Genomic DNA, 19,387 nt, shown 5'->3' with positions numbered 1-19,387 from the left:
AGATACAACCGCAAAACTTGGAACTGAATCTCCTACGTCTTTTGGCCTTTGCTGCTGGACCGAACTCACAGCTCCCATTTTGATTGGCCGAAGAAATGCCGATAGCTATTTGTCAAAGATAAATATTTGCAAAAGTCCGCAGCGATAATTAAACATCATTCCGCCTAAGTGAGAAGTATGAGTGGTGATCTTTTCTTTAATAAAATGCAAATAAAACTTCTACAATTCGACAACTAATTCATAAAATAAAAAATAATTTTAAAATAAGTTTGAAATCTTAAAGACTAAACAGTGTTTTGTAACAAAAAATTAAAAAAGTAGGCTTAAAAAAAAGTAAACAAATTTACAATATTTTTTGACCTTCAATTATAATGTGTTTACTCTAGAGATTAAAGCAAGTCATTGTAAACTAGCACAATAGATTAATTCATCTTTGTTAAAGCCATAAGCTTTTAGTTGGAATGGCTCGGAGGCTCGGAGCGAATTGCTGAGCAAACAAAAACATTGTAAGCTAAGTTGAAACCAGGCTCCTTTTTATTACTGTTGTTTTAGTTTAGGTGAAATAAAGTAGCATTTTAGTTTTCTAGGTTATGATCACTTTCTATCGCCGGTTGCGTCAGGACAGATTCTTCTCTTCAGACCATGGCAAACATGAACGGCTTCATAGAAATTATTGCTTTCAGCTTAACGATCCAATGTACAGTAGATTGAGAGAAAGACTTGGATTAATTTCATTAGGGACGAGCATCGTTACAAGATTTTACACGCGGATTGTTTGATAGACCTACCCAAATTACTACAGCATCACTCGAGGGACTTTTGTATAGCAGTGATCTCAGTATTAGTGCAATTCAATACGACATGCTTTAAATGTTTAGTAGGCCTACTGTAAAGTAAAACTGCAATACAAAAGTATGATTCATAAAAATGAAAGGTTGTTATACAGTATGTTCATCATGCCCATTTGCGCCTTCAAAATGTTTTTGAAGCATATGTCGTTTCGGAAGTCCCTGTTTCTTTCAGATAAGAAATCATTTCATGTACCGGTGCAATAACAATAAAGGAATTGACTTGCACAACAAGTTCATCTTCAAACAAATGAAATATGCCTACCACGATTGGCGTTCGCCAAGCTGTGTTGGCTATGTAGTAGGCTATAAGCTACCAATAAAAATGTTGACGTTGAAATCGTAAAACATTCATTATTGATGTTAATGATATTTATTTTTAGAACGCTCTTCTTGAAATATTCATTGTTTGACTTCTTGTCTAAATATAAATATCTGACTTGCACTTTTTGATAGACATTTACTATAATCTGCTGCAGCTCACAGATGCGAAAAATTCCAAATTTTTGAGTTGCTTTTTGGAATTTGCTTGACTTTAACCACTGTATTCAGTTCGTTTTCACCTTGTAACTAACTATACTTTATTGCTTTGTTTTTTGCTTCTTCGTAGTCTTTTCGCATTGTTATGCTTTCCTCAACCTTTGTTATAGCTTTCGTCACGTCAGATACCCTTTGTAAACCGCATGGGTCTTTTTACTAGGCCCATATGTTTTTCTGACTAGAAACTTATGAAAAGCAACTGATCGATAAATTTTAAAAGTTGATCGTGTAAAAATAAAGTTGTAGGCTAAGCCTATTGTTTTCCTCTATATTTGTTGTTTTGAACCCGAACTATAGCCTACATGTAGCGGTGGTTTTTATTTATATCTAAAAATGGTGATATTTTTTTTAAATGAACCAGATTAATGTGATTCCTTGTTCGGATGCCGAATAAAGACCAGTAGCTCACTATCAAAGATTGTATTTTATCTTATCCGCGATAAAAAGTTATTTCTCCCCATTTTTTTACAAACATTCATCTGAAATACAAAAGAAAAGCTTCAATAAATGAAAAGCAAACGCACTTATAAAAATAGTGACATCTAAAATAAAAAGCAGGTTCACAGTAAAATAGCTGCAATCTGAAAAGCAAATGAGTAAGCACCGCCCTTAAAATAAACCGCTACAAGAATACAATTGAGTTACAAACTTACGATATTGTATTTCCTTTTTGAGCATACACGGCCCATGCATGCATTACAGTTAGGGTTGCCAAACAATTATTTCTAGAATGTATTTTTTTTATTTTCCCCCATTCCTAATATCAACCAAATTTCTTCCAAAGTCGCTTTTTAAGTATTTTCATCTGCTCTCCTGCTCAGCTATACTACAACTTGATTTTAGCTTTTGAACGACAAGATTGGTCGTTCCACTTGTTCAACGACACCAACGTTTTAAAAGGTGTTTGTATAGACGCAAAACTTTGCAAGGTCTATTACCTAGCTGTCATCACACTTCACTCACGAAAGCCTGCCAGCTCGATACAAGTTCCATTAGTCTTCTGCAATGCGATTGCACTTTACAAGGAAATGGGGGATTGTGGTAGCTTCACGAAATTGTTTGCTGTTAGGATTGTTCGACTTTGGTAGCTGAGATATGAAAAAGCAAAAAACGCAAACCAAATCCACCTTACTAATGGAAAAGCATAACAAGAATTTGGCTGCCGCACAGATACTTTAATAACCCACAAAAGTTAGTTTTTTGTTTTTTTAGTTAAGGAACTTTAAAGTTTTGCTGAAGTAAAAGTTTCCGCAAACCACGTATATGTTCAGTACGACGTGACAAAAATGTAGGTAGATCATTTGACTTTCCGCAATGTCAAAAAAATGAAGTTTTCTCACTGCAGTCTATAAAAAAAATATTTAACTAAAAGCCTTCATCTTAACTGCTTATAGCAAAACAATGACGTTTTGAACAAAAGATTTTCTACATAGGCTTATACATAAAAAAAAAACATGTAACGCAAAATATCGCAGGAACCGTGAAAGCTCGCAGTTCGCATGAATTACCGTATTTGCTGTAATTGTTAATCTGCTTTTGTATACTGACTAGCTGATTGACATGAAGAAAATCTTTATGCCAGAAGATACTGTTTCTGCGTGGATTTAGTTTTGGCAGAAAATATTTGCCATAGAACAGACAAATTTAAAACATGAAGCATTCTGCAATGGAAAAATTTAGGCTAGTTTTGTTTAAAAATAACATAGAATAGAAAAATACAATAATAACGGATAGGTATCTAATCAAATAGAATTGAATCGCTTGATGTTGACCGGCCTACTTGTATCTGGAAAATACAATTGAGCTTTTCAAAATCTTACCAGCAAAATAATTGAAAAGTCTGCTTAGTGCTCAACGTAATAAAAAAATATAAACCCAAAAATGTAAACACTGAACTGATGTTCAGCAAACGTTTCGAAAACCTGACGCTTTTATCTTCAGTGCCATTGAATAAAAGCAATCTGGAGTGTCTGTCGGTTGTAAATTTAACTGCGCCTGACGTCACAAGGGCTAATCAACAAGCTAATTGGAAAATTACGTAGTAAAAGTCAAGCCTTCAAAATGTATCAATAAATCCTGCCAGTTTATCAGCCAGACGCCAGATAGGATAGGCCCCTTCCAAAAAGTAAAAATAAAATGTCTTGCATGTTGAACTGGTGAACAAATACCATTTTAATTTCAACATCAAAAGAAAATTTTATTCTCTCAATCTCGGTGGCAACGCTTGCGTCCGTGGTTGAAAGCTTCTACAAATGGCCTAAGCAAAACTGCCAGGATTAAGATTCCGACGATGCTTTCTCAATACGAGGGTAAGGATTCCCTCAAGTAATCAAATTAATTTGTTCATCATTTTTTATTGTGATCAAATGTAGTGGTAGTGATTGCCGATATCCTTCTGCGTTGATAGAACAAAAACGTTTTCATGCATCGCTGCTCACGCAGTGTTTGAGACAAGGTGAAGTCAATTTAGAACAATTGGACAATTTAGTGATTTTGAGGGCATAGGATGTATCTTTGTGTTGTTTTTAAATTTAGTCACTCTCGTTTCCGATACTTCTAAAAACTGTAAAACTTTATGATCGTGATATCCGATAGCTCAATTGGTTAGCGCGTCACATTTGGAACGAAAAAAAATGAAGAACAATAGCGGCGCTGGTTCGACTCTCGGGGTGTGCGCTTGAGCAACGCACGTTAAGGACTGCTCTCCATTCAGCGGCATCTAAGCCTGCGACAGTGATTCAAAGCCTCTACAAGTATGCGAAACTGCCAGGATTAAGCTCTGCAAGAAGCTTTCCCAGTCCGAGGATAAGGATTCATTCAATCAATCCTTGCGTGGCAGAAGGATAATTAAGCTACCGTACTCTTTAAAGTTTAAACAATAGTCAAAAATGTTTTTCAAGAATATCCAAAGAGTTTTATACCAGCTAAGCTTGCGAACCTTTTCTGTGTTTCATGGCACCCTGAGATTCCATAGAATCCCATTTCACATGGACTAAGAAAGGCTGATGGTATATTATAAATCCATGTAGAAGTCTTCATTATATTGCTTCTTCAAACAACGCACCTTACAGTCAATTTACGTAACGTTATCTTTCATATTTTGTACATTACACTGTTTTTTTTACAACCATTCTTTGTCAAGGATGTGTGCTTAATGATTAAATTATCAGTAATTCATCTCAGTTTAGCTGATATTCAAGAAATACACCGCAGTGTCTTGCACTTGCAGCATAGTCTTGTTTTACTGAATGTTCATAGTTTACTCCACGATTTCACTAATAGGTCTATGTATTGATCGTAGATCTCCAACTCAATAAGTTGTGCAATTCAACAACACTTCAATCATGATTTGAAAACACACTTCAATTGGTCAACCTTCAGAAAGTCTTATTCACGTAAGAATATCTTGTTCATCCTGTAACGTATGCATCACTCACAAGTCTGATTGTATAAGGATTCTATATTTTGTAAAAAGTTGTGCACAAGTCTTGTATTTTTCTCGTCAGATTATCAATTATTTTTTTGTCTTACCATTTGGACACTCTTTATTGCTTCTATTCTTTGATTTTACCTTGCACTCTTCTTGAAAAGCAATATTGTAGTCAATAAAAATTCTCTGCTCACCACATTGTTTTAAAACCTACTCTGTACAGCATCTAATTTAAGGTAATTTGGTTTGCTCAAAGTTTCTCACATCACTGCTCACTGCATGAATTGACAAATCTCTCTTATGCTAGGGAGACCAAGATTTCATGTTAGCTAGAAGAACCAAACCCAACCATGGACAGGTGAGTAATATCAGCACACTGGACACGGATTGGTTTCTTACCAGCAATAATATGTGTTTATATTTTAGCTTCGTTTTTACGTATTTTAACATTCACATGTTTACATACAGCAATTAGAATGATATTTCATGTCTGCATATAGTTTACCTGGAATGATTTTCTAGTAAAAGCTGAAAATAACATGATTCAGTGTTTATTTGCAATGCGGCCCCCCAATAAACATTACAGTTTCCTAAGTGCTTCTTGTGTTAAAAAAGTTGCAAACCCCTGCTCTACAGCAGCAAAACTTCACGACAGTCCTTTGTGGAACTGACGGATATAACTGTTTAGCTTACGTTCATAAAACAAAGCATAGATAAAGGAAGAAGGAGTAAACACATGAAGATCGCAATGCGAGAACAAAACTACTTCGTGGTCAGTGGACTGACTTGGTCCGTACAGGATGAAACAATATTCGCTTTTTTAGTTAACTGTAGCAACGTTTTTTTGAAACAACCATGGGGCAAAGTTTCACAGACTTCCATTTTACGAGTCAAAACATTACTAGAAAAATAGATATGAAAATTAGTGGTAATACTACGATATCATGAGTGAAATTCCTTTCGCAAAAGTTGCAATAGGATGTGGCTTTTTTTATCAAGGTAAAAGAGTAGAATAAGATTGAGTACAAAAATGTCAATACAAGATCCCAATCTAGTTTTGTGCCGGCAACAATGTCTTGTTGTTGTTGTACAATCTAGTATAACCAAAAGCGTGATTTTGAACAGTATGTTGAGTGAATACGAATGATCGATCGAAACGCACTTAACACAACACAACGACCATACCAATTCACAGCCTTGTCATTGCGTTTATCGCTAATCCATCAAATCTCGTAGTGCTGATAAAAAAATATATGTTTAGGGTTTAGCAAGTTTGTTGAAAACATTTTTTTTAATTTTTTTGTGATGATTAGTGCGTTAGTTAGAGTTAGTTAGTTCCGTTAGAGTGCGCTGCTAAGCTTTTTCAGATACCGTATGGCACGGAAAAATATGAAAATGTGCCCGAAACAGAATTATTACGGCAGTGTACATCATGATCAAACAAATTTACAAGAACACACTTGTTTAAATAATTTTTATTCTACAGCAAGAACAAAACTTTGAAGTATCTGATTATTACCGAAAACGACTACACGTAAGCGATGCATAGCTTCCTTTTTTGTTTTCAATTTTAGCTCTTGGCCTAGCCCAATTCATTGCATCTCTTACCTGTATTATGGCTTCACCATCTCTGAATAGAAAAATAAAATTTCATTACTAAAACAAAGCCTAAAACTTTAAGATGTACTTAAAATTTCAAATACATAATATATTGGTCATATTTTGCAACCTAAAATTTCGAAAAAAATGTAGGCTTTACGTCCATATAACTTACTATCAACAAATTTCGAGATCAGATCAGTTTAGTTTGTTTTTATTTCTAGCCATCACAACGAAAAAAAATACATGCCAAACATAACAGGGGTCTAGAAAAGGTAGAAGCGACAAAACGTGGATCAATCAAACCAATCTAAACCGTTGTTTGGCCAAAGTCAAGGGCAGTGCCGGTCTTAGGGTATTTCGGGCCCTGTGCAAAATATGCTTTGCGGGCCCCAATGACAATGATCCAATTCAGTAGCGTACAGGGCCAGATTTAGCTGATGGGGTCCCGGAGCACTTTTACATCGGGGGGCCCTCCGTGCAAAAAATTTTTTCGTTAATCCTTTCGGGTGGGGTTCACCATTAAAATCACTGACTTAAATTGATCTATGTCACTGAAACAGAAGATGAATAAATGCACTTACCAACAAAAGATAGCTTGCTGCAGTATATTATAAATAGATCGTCATCTGCAATCAATCTGATGTTATATTCCAAAAACAAATCAGCTACACGTTAGAAGACATTATGTCTTTTACAAGACAATATGCAGTTGATTCGTGGCATTGAAGTAGCAGCACAAGAGCTAGGAAACCTGACGAAAAAACGTCTTACTGTTCTTTTTCCTACGGCACGCCAATTCTTGATCTGAGCAAGGTACAAGCATGGCAGATGCACATATCATAACACTAGAGGGAGCCATGCAAGTGAATACATTTCAAATTTATAGGATAGCAAGGTATTGTAGTGCATAAACGAAAACACGTTTTCTAAATTAGTATATCAATACTTAGTTATAGTTAGGTATTTTTTATTTTTCTATTGGAATAAATATGTTTTCATTTTACATTTGTTCATATCGTATCTTTACTTCCGAGGTAACGATTTGTCTACGTTAGTTGAACATATGTTGCCCCAATGTTTGTAGACATGTTGCAGAAGAGAGCAAATTATTTTTCAAGAATTACCTTTCATCGTCAGAAATTCGTTCAAAAAATCGGGATTTGCAATTATACGTGACAAATAATTTCCACAGCCAACAATGAAGAAGTCTGAAGATATTTTTGTACCAAAACGGCTTCGTGACTTCCTGTTTAATTACGCACTTTTATTGTGATCAATGGTGATAAAATAGATTTATTTGAGAAAAATATTTAATTTGGAAAACTTTCCAAATCGCATAGACCAAATTATTTACAATGCATTTCAATTGCACAAAAAATCACGTAAGCAGGAAATAAGATCTTGTGTTAAGTCATTTTGATGAAACAACATTTTGACTCAACTTATAAACCGTGTTCAAAAGAATCCAAAACCACTGTTAGCATACGTTTCAGAACAATGCAAAGCCCTTAAAAAACTAACTTTATTGACTTTATCAAGCCCTAGTTATTACCCTGTGTGTCGACTGCGTTTGCTTGGCAAACTGGCGTGACGCACAAAGGCGTGGTAGTCCAGACTTTCGAAACAGCTGTTGAAGACGCAGCCTTACTTCCGTTTCGTCCACGTGTTAGAATTGTACCACTTCTTAAAACAACACGATGACTTATGAAAATTGGGGCTATCCAGATTTAACAATATTAATTCTCTTAACTTCATCCTGCAATTTTATATGGCGTTTTAAGGAGCATTTAGTAAACCACTATTGCCGTTACGGCATCGTTGAATGTAATCATAATGTAACTAGGCTACTTTGCTGAAAATCACTTATAGGCCTATTTTTTTTATTTTAGATTTGGCAACGAAAATAATAGAACAAGCAGGTTTGGCAACAAAATAAAATTTAATTTATTAAAAGTTTTATTAAAATTAATTCTATTTATTTGCCAAACCTGCTTTATTTAGTGATTTTGTTCGTTTGGCTACGACATTAAATATGGATCCTAATAAAATTTAAATCTACAATTCTCCAAACAACGAGAAGCCAGAACGGGGGTTTAACACACCAAAAACACTTTACTTATTTTTCGCTTGAAAGTGTTTTTTCTTGAAGCAAAACTGAGCGCTGGTGCTGATCCTCCTCGTGACCCTTTCAAATTTTCCAAACCATTAAAGATGGTCTCTTTACATCGTTTCAACATCGCTAGAATGACGACTTCTGTTCATCGAGATTGACATCAAGATAGGCAGAATTTGTTATGTATGAGGTTATTGCTTTATGCTAAACTTTAAAACAAGGCAACACAGGTTGTAGTTTCTTTTATTTCAACAGGACTTAACAGTATAAAGCAAGCATAAGCTCTTGCGCTTGTAGAAAATGTAGGTAATGTCTTAATAAGCGAAAAATAATGAAGTATAAAGGTGCAGTACGTAAACGAAGCTTCAGTGACCAAGCCACGTCAGAATCATGTACCCAGACAGCCAGTCAGTTGTATTTTATATTGATGTCAGACGTTGAATCAATGTAAAATACGACTGATTTGCTGTCTAGGTGAATATCAACATATTACCAAGAACGATAAAACTTCCAACAGTCTTCGATTGAAGTGTGTTGCTCGGATTGCTCCAATAGAAAATACGATCGCAAACAGTATCACACTTTATGCAATACCGCTGTGGTTGTTTTTGCCAATCCAAGGCGAAGAACCAGTCACTAAATCGTACAACTTTTTTGGAGACGAATTTGTTTGTTCTGGAGCAATTAAACTCAACAGCACTTTATTTTGAAAATAAAATACACACAAGTTTTGCTTGCAACTGTGAAATAAATGTTTAAAAACACGTCTTGAAAACACCAAAATTTGTCGAAATCTTTAACCCTGCAATTGGCACTTTCCTGTAAAAACTAAGAAATTTAAAAAATTGCAATCACAAAGTCTTTTTTTGCTTGTCGGGTGCAATTGAATTTACTTTTCAATTTGTCTTTGTTGGACTAATCATGATTTTTAGTGTCGTTACATTGATTTAGAAAAACATGAAGCTCAGGCAAGAGGCATTTTAACAAGAAACATAGCTAATTCAATTGCTTTCGTTTCAATGCGAAGTTTTTGAACCTTAATTAGAAACGAAGCAATTGAATTGTCTAATATAAAGTCACAACATACGATGTACAACAAACAGTATAACAGTAGAAGAAACGCCGAATGCAACAAACAAATGGTACAAAAAATAAATAACGAAAAAAAACACTGAACTAAGAAAACAAAGGTAGAAAATGTTGACAGCCGCATTGCTTGACATTGAGATGTGGCAAATCGACCGTTAGTTTCCCGTTTTGTTAACAGAGCATAGTCCACGACCTCGGTCAAGATGATGAACAAAAGTGATGCTGGCTTCGAATGTGTAGCAACGCATTTGTCAAGTAAATTTACAATCCAAGGAGTTTGAAGTAAAATAAGCATAAAAAAGTAATGTGTTTATTTTGAAAGACAACTGAATAACAAAGTACAATACAAATACCGTGTAAACAGGAGTTTTTCCCGATATTCTTAAATTTTTGAAACCTTAATATTAACTCGGAGAATGGTTTTATTTGAACTCGACGACAGTTTTGTCTTATGTTATTTTGTCTCGTTCTGAGCTCAGCATTGAAAAGTCTGTTGGCCGTGTTATTGCTAATGCATTCGTACAAGAGATTGAAGGCAATAGCATTCTCAAACATTAATTTCACAGTTAAAAAGATTATTCGTTTTGTGACAGAACCTACTCTCTTCTTGGGAACAAGGATCTCAAACGACTGACTCATGAAAATTGACTCATTAAACTTGGGTGAGTTCACAAAATACGCATTCACAAAAACTTATTCTTCTTGAAACTTTGGGTCACGTGTGCTGTCAATTGGACAAATATGATGCTAAGTGGGTTGATTTTTACTTAAAAATTTCAATTGAAATCCGCTATTGCTTGTCAATGATGAAGGTTTAGCATTTTTCATTTCAGTTTCAAAGTCGACGCCGTTTATTGTTGATGTGCTGGCACCCTTTAGTGAAGACAAATTCTTTGATGAATTGAGATAAATAGATCTAACTTTTCGTTGCTTTTGATAACTTTTTTTGTGTTTTTTATGACATCGATGTTTCCTTTTGGGAGTTTTGTCTCTTCTTCTTTGTTGTTTTTGCTTTTTGCGTTTTCTCTTGCAACGTTTTTTGTTACGATTTTTCTGTAATTTACATCCCTTTCGTTTCCGTCTTGTCTTTTTTTTCTTATGTTTACATTGTTGTCGCGAAGCATCGCTTTCTCTCTCGGATGAAGTGACAATTGAAAGTGACGTCGTTCTTGTAGAAGCTGGAAAATAATCAGTGCAAAATTAAGGATAGGAATGTAGTTTAATGAAGCCAGTTATCTACTCATTAAGCAACAAGTCTCTTCATTCCTCGAAAAGGGATTCTTACTACAACTTTGAAGCGTTAGTTTAATGAATAGATTACTTGTAAATCCAATGACTAGTTTTGCAGATTTTCCACAAGTTCCAGTGACTAAATAAACTTTGGTTCAAAGTCCAGCTTGAAATGAAATTGTAGACTACTTTTATGCTTGATGGCTTTATGGCTTTAAAATGTTTTTTTTTAAAGCAAACAAGAAACTTACTTCTCAAAGTCGTTGTGTCTTGTGAGTTTGTTGTTGTCAGTCCAGTGGTGGATGAAGTCGTTGTTGGAAGAACAGTTGTGGTTGTGATGCGAAATGTTGGCTTGTCACCTTTCACTTTCTCTAGTAAGGTTTTGTCATATTTATCAGGATTACGAGGAAGAAAATGTGCTCTCGTGTTTTTGTTGGACCTTACTCTCTTATTAAGCGGCTTTCCATCTTCAAAGGCAATGTATGACCCATGTCTGGACTTGTACGCATCATGAGATGTACTCAAGTATTTGTGAACGAAGTCGGTGTTGGGATCATTGGCGTTAGCCTGCAATGTATTTGAACAGCGATTAATTTTTTGCAAATCTAAAATGAAAATTTCGCAACTTAACAGTTGTAATGAAATATGTATAAACACGAATGCTTTTGCAACGTGTTGGAAGCTTTAAAGTATTACCGGTAATTTTTTGTGTTAGTCTTTTAGTTTAGATTACAAAGACTATCACGATTACGATTATTATCAATGGAAAAAGCAATGAAACAATTAAAATGATACAACAAGTTCAAGTTAACATCAATTAATCGCTAATGCGATGTAAAACCGACAGCTCAAGAAACCATTTTAACATGAAGTACTGACTGAAAAAGTTAAACAGTTGAAGTCAATATATACTTCAAGAGTTTTACAGATATTTCTTAAATTTGCTCTTGACACTGAGGCAACGTCTTGCTTCAGTGAAGCTAATTTCAAACAAGTAGATGATCCAGCAGTTTTCTTCATTGAATAAGACGTGCGAATATCAATTAACTAAAAAGCAAAGTTTCCTTGAATGTTTACTGATGAAGTAAAAATTGTTTGTTTTTTGTTTGTTTTATTATCTTTATCCTGCATTGCAGGAAAGCGGATTTGAGCGCTATGCATCGGTGTACGCCTTCCGATGTACACCTGACCCACGCTGCAGCCGACTGCAATGTCTGTTTCCGGTTGTCTACTCTACTTATGACTGAAATTTGGTACTACCCATTACTCGAAATCGATCACTGGGTAGAGGCAATTGTCGTAAAGTTTCTTGCCCAGAGAAACAACAGCAATTGCCGGTGGCTGGAGTCGAACATGCAGGCTCTCGACTGCGAGCCCAACGCGCTAACCACTCGGCCACTGCCATAGGTGGCTCCAATACACAAAGAATTTAAAATGCAATACAACAGCAGAACGTGGAAATATGGTACGAGGCCAGACTTAGCAGGGAAATGAAGCAAAACAAATCAGAAGTAAACTAAAGAAATAAAAATTGCTCAAATCCAATCAAGCAAAATCGTGAAATATGAGAATGTCAGCCAAAGTTGGACCATCAAACTGGCTTTAATTAAAAACGAATGACCTACCGTGGCGTATAAATGTGAATCAGAATCCATCGCAATATAAAATTGCGTCCATTCACCTTGAAGTTTATGGATAACCTTTTTCTTTTCTGTTAAATCAACCGCCTTCACGTGAACAACACCTGTACGAGAATAATAAGGTTGCAGTAAACCAGTCAGCACTAACTTGCAACATACCGTATTTCGTTAATAACACCAAAAAGAACAATTGAGATGTTTTTAAAAATTTTCCTTAAACACAGCTTTTTTAGTATTGACATGATCAAGTATGACCTTTATAATTTCTTTTAGCATAATGTGTATGTTGTAACAGCGTGTTTCAAATACAACTTTATCTCTCACAATCATCAACGAAATGAAACAATAAAAAAACGGGAAAACAACACGTAGGGGCTAGTAGTTTTCTGTATGGGTGGCATTTTTTAAAGGTTACAGTTTGTAGTAGTTTTTATTACATTTGAGTTACCTAGTCAGTCTGTACTTTAATAATGATTTTGATGACCATTTTAGCAAACCGGGCTACAAAATGCTTGATGTCAAATGCAATGAACTGAATAAACTTGCCCTGCTGTGCTGTGCCGTGTTTACACACAATGTTGTCTACATACTCAAGCTGAAGGTAGTTTCTATGAATGTGCAATGACGTATTACATGTTTGTTCAATAGCCTACAATCCAATTAGCCAAGGAATTGACAGGAGACACAAAGATCATGACATCAAAGACTAGATCGAGATCAAAAGAGGTGAAATACCGAAGTGAGTATTGCATAACTGAGATCAACTGATTTGCTGGACGACGATAGGTAAATCAAATTGGCTTTTGATATCGTGAGTATTTTCAATATGGATTTGACCGCTCATAAGCGAATGCAGTTGAGTTTTGTTAATTTTTTCCATTTGTTAACAAAATATTACCAAATTGTATTCGAGTTAGGTCCAACTATCTGTCTTGGGCAATTTTAGAAGCTCAATTTACGTTTAATGCCAATGTTGGCTTAGACAGGCACTGCCAAAACCCGCCATTACAAACGGCTTACTAAAAAAAATTTAAATGTTGTGTGAGCTGTGTCATATCCTGATTGTTCCTAAAATATTGGATTACAGCCTACACGGGAATCAGCTAAAGATCTGTTTTTTTTTTTATTCGTGAATAGGCTACCTTTATCCCAATACAATCAAAATGCTTATAAAACACTAAAGATACATTTGGAGTACTTTGATTTGTAAGCACTTGAAAGAGAAACAATGTTCAGACGTCAAAATATTAAGTGAAGCACTCGTACCAACAGCAGTTGACTGCTAGGAATACTTGTGGAACAGGTGGAATCGAATGAGTCGCTCTGGCTGCTCAGTGAAGTGGGCTCAGTTATGTAAATGTTCTTATTGAAACATTCTTATGACTATGGATAATTAGCAAACTGATCACTCGCCACATGACAAGAGAATCAGCAATTTAAGCTTTTCGCATATTTGAAACTTGAGTGGAGCAGCAGGAATTACGAACAATAAAACGACACTGCTTCGGCTAATAATGCTGATAGCCCAAGTAGCTATGACACTCTACTTATATATTTTTTGACAAAACGATTTTAGGAAGGCCGTTTAGGTTATTAGTACAAAATCAACAAGTGTATTCACTACGCCGAGAAAGCGGGCATACCCATAACCAGTGGCGTACGCAGGGGGGCATTGGGTCATGTACCCTCTACATATTTTTTCGCAGGCTATAAGGTGTTAGTGTTACTCTCTGTTAAAAATGTCAAGTTGAATCGAAACCGAATCAAGTAGACTATTTAACTTCCAACAATAGCAAACGTTTATGAACCAATCACAAGAAAATCCAAGCCATTGCATCCATGCTCAGTTGGTCATGCTTGAGTGATTTTACACGAAAATGGCGCGCTTTTATAAAAGAACGTATAGCAGATAAACGTCACCATAGATTTTGCTGACCATAATTCTTGAGCCTTGAGGCGATTTGTTCAACTTGGAAGAGCAATAGTTCAACAAAATCATACCATCTCAGATTTAAAAAACTTAGTTTCTAAGTTGTTGTTGCTGAAACAGACAGGTGGCAACAATAATACACTTTACTGAATGGTTGAGAAAATGGTTACTGCAGTTACCGTCGTCTTCACCAGGCTACATCAAAATTTTCAATTTTTGTGATGTCAAGTAGCAATCACACCAATATCTTAGAGCGAAAGTGACAGCTACAGCAATTATTATTATTGTCATTTTATGCTTTTGTTTCCTGTTAACAACTTTGACTATGCCGCAAAAAGAAAATATTTGATCAACAAACGCGACAGCTCAGAAACTTGTTGCATTTCTCGTGCAGTAAAGAAAACGTTCTGATCTAAACATTACATTATTTGTTGTAACGATGCGCTTAAATACACTAGGCTACTATCACGTCTACGACCTAACATTGCTGTACAGTATTCTTTTAAATCAACGACTTTCACAAAATCACTGAGAAATTATCGTAACTCAAGCTGGAAAAGCACACAAAAGTTAATTGCTTTACAGTGGACCTAAACAAACTAAAATTCAACCCTTTCCAACGTCCAGATTACCAAAATATTTCTTAGTTGTGATTCACGTTATTTCAATGGTTGGCATCCTTGTTTGCAATGAGCTACTATATCTTGTTAACGTACACAATCCGACTAATCATTGTTTGAGAATTACTTGCGTTTTCAAACCAGTAAATATAATTATCAATTTTAACATCATTGGTGTATTCAGTTTGACATCGGTGTATTTTCTGATACAACCCTTCTGCGCTGTAGCGTAAGTGGCCAAGAGACAAGGTTTCCAATTGTGACTTCGCGACGTTCTGGTGGTCTTTTTCTAGTTACAAGAGCATCACAAGCCCACATCCATATTTCAACCAAGATGTATTTTAAAGGAACCTGCTCAAGTCTATGGCAGCATTGCTGGCTAGTTCAAATGCTTTCAATGTAAACTCTATGGAGATTTTTATTGAAGTATTGACACCTCCGCTATTTGGTGTGCAATTGAGTAACGAGCAAAGTATTCCCGTGGACGTCGCTATATTAGCATCTGGATTGGAAGCCAAACACTAGGCCTCATCTCGGCAACAAACAGAATTGCCATATTGGCGGTTTTAATGCCAACTTTTACAAATTTGACTTTTTTTAATGTTCTCAGGTTAAAGTATGGCAGTCGCAATACTTTAGGCCAGTGGTTCCCAACCTTTTTGTTGTCACGGACCCCTTTAGACAAATTATTAATTCTGCGGACCCCTACCTAAATTTTGCCTGAAACTCAATTAACATACTATTGACTATTGTAATGATTATGCTACTCAACTACTGTACTGTGTCATATTGCATTGGCGCTATGACTTCTTCGGCAAATATCAGGACAGTCGCTCAAATAAGAAAATGAATGAATTGTTCAAGAAATGTCAGCAGCATTTGAATATTAAGGTGACCCAAAGTGCCATGCTGAAACTTTTTCAAATTAAGCAAATTTAATGAGAGCTTAATGCATATTTGTACAGTTTATTCTCGCGGACTTGAGCTCGACACATTTGCATTTAAAGAGAAAAATGAAAGTAAAAAGATCGCTTTTCGTTTTTTTTACCTTTTAATCATGGACCCCCAAATGCTTTCTCACGGACCCCAGGTTGGGAACACTACCTTAGGCTATAGTAGCAATCATGCTGTTGACAAAATCAGACCAAAATGCAATATCATGAAAAGCATCAACAAGATTTAGGAAAAGTTGCTTTTTCAAACCTTATGTTTTGTGAATGGGCTGGTGAGCATTGATAAAACAGAGGATTTCAATACATTTACAATGCTGAAAAAAAAATTAAAAATATGTCAAAAAATATAACAAGTGCCAAAGTCAAAATAGTCCGCAAAACGCATTAAAAAAACGTTCAAATTTCTCAAATTTGGTGTTAAAACCGCCAATATGGCAATCCTGTTTGCTGTCCAAAATGAAGCCTAGCGTTTGGCTTCCAGTCCAGATGCCATTATTGCGACGTCGCAGTATTCCATCGCTTAAACCGATGATTATGGCTTAAAGTACACAGTTTTGAGTTTACAGTAGGCTATATGCAGTAGCTGATTCAGGGAGACATGGTCATTGGTCATGTGACCTTCCAAAACAAAAACAAACATGCAATTTTCTGTTTTTGCAATATTTTCTCTCTTGTTCAATCCCATTTTATTGGCCTATAGCCAGCAGCATGGGAATGGCCTGCTTTTTGCAGTAGGCCTAGATGTAGTGAGGTTGAATTTTATGTATGCATGAACTTGTTTAAAGAGAGAAAGTATTAAACTACTGTACTTAAGGTTGTTCAAGGAAGTGGGCTACATATGTGACAATAATAATAAAGGCATTTTTATGAACAATGGTGACTGTTTGTCAGTAGAAGTTTTCTTTTCCTTTGCCACTCAACCGATGACGTAGGCATTAGGCAATTGCTACGCCATTGGTATCTGATGCAACAGTTTCGATGACATTGCCTACTTTGCGCAAGAATTAAGGAGCAAAAGTATTTACAGTAGCAAATAATGCTCATAATGCAGAACCTTTAAATTTGCATGGAATCCAGACAACCTGATGTGTTATTTTTATTTTACCAGCCGCTATCGCTACAAAAGTTGATGTATTTTTTTAGCAGATTTTGTATGGTCCCCCATCCCACATGGTCAGAGGGCACGCGTGCCTTATGCAGTTAAGTAGAATGGAACTAGTGCAGAAAACATGTCAAAAATTCAGAACATTGTCGTTTTGAACTTTTGTTAAATTCTCCCTACATGAAGTCTGTGATAAAATGTGTCAAATATCAAACAAGTATGCTACAACGTTTGAGACCACTATTTTCAATACAATTTAGATAATGTTTTTTATTTCAAGTGTTTTTTTAAGAAAAGGCCTTATTGAAATAAAACCTCAGGATTTCAAGCAAGTTTGCATAACTTGCATAAAGCGATTTTAATTTGCTACGATGGAGAAGTTGCGAAAAAATCCTAAGATGCCCTTTTTTCCTTTATAAATTTGATGTTTTATAGCAATAAAATTTTATAACTACATTTGAGGCCTTGATAAGATAGACTCTTATTGAGTTATTGGGTTCGTCAAACACTGTGGAATTTCAGCTAATAGTTCAATTTCGTCACTCATGAAATCGGATTGTTTCTTATTGTCATCGTTCCATAAACACTACAAACAATGTATTTTTTGTTTGTAGACTACTACTACAAACATGAACACCACTACAAACAAACAAACAATGCATCGTAATGCTCGTATAATGTCATTCCGAACGCACACGCTTAATGTGTCTACTTGTTATGCTTGCATATTATGTCTTAGCGTAGGTTGCATGCAAGCGAATTTGTTGAATTGGTCTCTTCGCTTCATATGCCCTGCAAGGTCTGAAATATGCGCTTAGTAATAAATGATATTAAACATTAAAAACTTTCATGTAGCCTAACTACCAGAATAAAAATAAAGCAACTTACAAAACACGTCAAGGTGACTTTTGTCGACTGCATGAATTTCTCCTTCGCCAGAAATCCGAAGAAAAGTTCCAGATTTGTCGATGTAAAAAAGTTTAAGTTCGTTTACTTTTGGCAGTGATCCTGTATTATCTGTTGGTGGAAGGCTCTTTTCTGAAGAATCCTTAAAAAAGTCGGCTAACGTGAGTCCTCCGGACCCACTTTGACGCTTAACTCGCACGCCATGCTTTGTGAGGGAGTGCAAATCATCTACCGAAGATTTAGAATTGAAAATAGATTGTTCATTGATAATGTTACTTTTTTTATTATTGGAAGTTAATTTTGTTTGTTCTTCCGACTTGTTTAAATTGAAATAAAATTCTTTTGACTTCGAAATAAGATTCTGTATAAAGTTTTCTTCTGTTAGTTTATTGTTCTTTCTTTGAACGCTATGAAAAAACGATGATGTCCGTTGATTATTCGTAGCGGAAATATCATTTGCAACATCTTCTTGAAGGTTTTGTCGACTCCTCCATGACTTCATTCTCTTGCGCTTCAGCTTGTAATTGAGCAAGTGAAAATAATTTAAAACGTCAGACTTAAAAATGTTTCTAGATGCCTGCAAATCCTGATGCTGCGTATGCTTCGTGTGAGTTTGATACACAGAAGCATCGTGTGCTCTTGAAAATATATGATTACGGAAAATACTGTCACTTCTCGATTGGGGGTGCAAAGCTTTTGATTCAGATGGTCTGGAAGGTGCTTGCTCTGGTAGGTGAGTGTAAGGAAGAGTTGAACACGAAACTACTTTCAGGATTTGAAGTGCAAGTAACACGGATGTCAAGTCCCATCGCATCACTGGCGCCATTAAACTGGCTTGCACACAAGTCGATTAAATGAAGAAAAGTAAATGGTGCTTCAATAACTTCGTTAAACAAAAATACTGTCAAATTAAAACAGAAAAACTTAACTTTATTTTTAACAAAAAAATGCCCATGACGTTCTATTGTATTGGGCTGCTTATAACACTTGCAGAGCTGTAAAACTAAACACAAAAGTTAGAAAGTTTCTTCTACGGAAAGGTTAGAGTGACGCAATCTCATGTTTTCATAGAAAGTCCAAAGGCCTGGACCGAATCGCCCCATTGACAATCCAAATGTAATAATTGGGTTTCTTAAAGCTGGGTTTCTGGCCCAGACGTCCAAATAAACCATCGGATATCATCCTTTTATTCCACATTTTTTAGTGACATTGTGAGGATAATTATGCTCTCCTAAAATTTTATTTCAATGTTGCTACCTTTTGTAACACAACAAACCATTATTGTACGTATTGACGTAAATATATTAGGTCAGTGGCGCACGCAAGAAAGCGTCATAAAGCAAAGAAATGCGCGGATTGCGTCAAAAGTGTTGAAATGAACGTC

The 19,387-nt window shown here is 35.6% G+C and overlaps 1 protein-coding gene across 1 annotated transcript; it reads right to left on the bottom strand.

Moving 5' to 3' along the window:
- Window positions 1–8,760: 8,760 nt before the first annotated feature.
- Window positions 8,761–18,829, bottom strand: LOC145780193 (uncharacterized). The gene is made up of 4 exons (XM_082591899.1): window positions 17,986–18,829; window positions 12,478–12,596; window positions 11,104–11,419; window positions 8,761–10,800 (listed from the first exon to the last, which is right to left on the bottom strand). Exons 1-4 carry the CDS (start codon window positions 18,827–18,829, stop codon window positions 10,370–10,372), a joined length of 1,710 nt encoding a protein of 569 aa, XP_082448025.1. The 3' UTR covers window positions 8,761–10,369.
- Window positions 18,830–19,387: the final 558 nt, after the last annotated feature.

Source organism: Aplidium turbinatum, chromosome 11, assembly GCF_918807975.1.
Source record: "Aplidium turbinatum chromosome 11, kaAplTurb1.1, whole genome shotgun sequence".
Lineage (NCBI taxonomy): Eukaryota > Metazoa > Chordata > Ascidiacea > Aplousobranchia > Polyclinidae > Aplidium > Aplidium turbinatum.
This window is presented reverse-complemented; position numbering and strand designations above follow the sequence as displayed.

Bases quoted from the DNA above. Each gene is read 5' to 3' on its own strand.
- LOC145780193 (XM_082591899.1), bottom strand. From the start codon at position 18,829: ATGGCGCCAGTGATGCGATGGGACTTGACATCCGTGTTACTTGCACTT. The intron at 12,597-17,985 runs GTAAGTTGCTTT...ATTCTCGTACAG, and splicing joins AAGTCACCTTGACGTGTTTT to GTGTTGTTCACGTGAAGGCG. The intron at 10,801-11,103 runs GTAAGTTTCTTG...ATTATTTTCCAG, and splicing joins AGACACAACGACTTTGAGAA to CTTCTACAAGAACGACGTCA.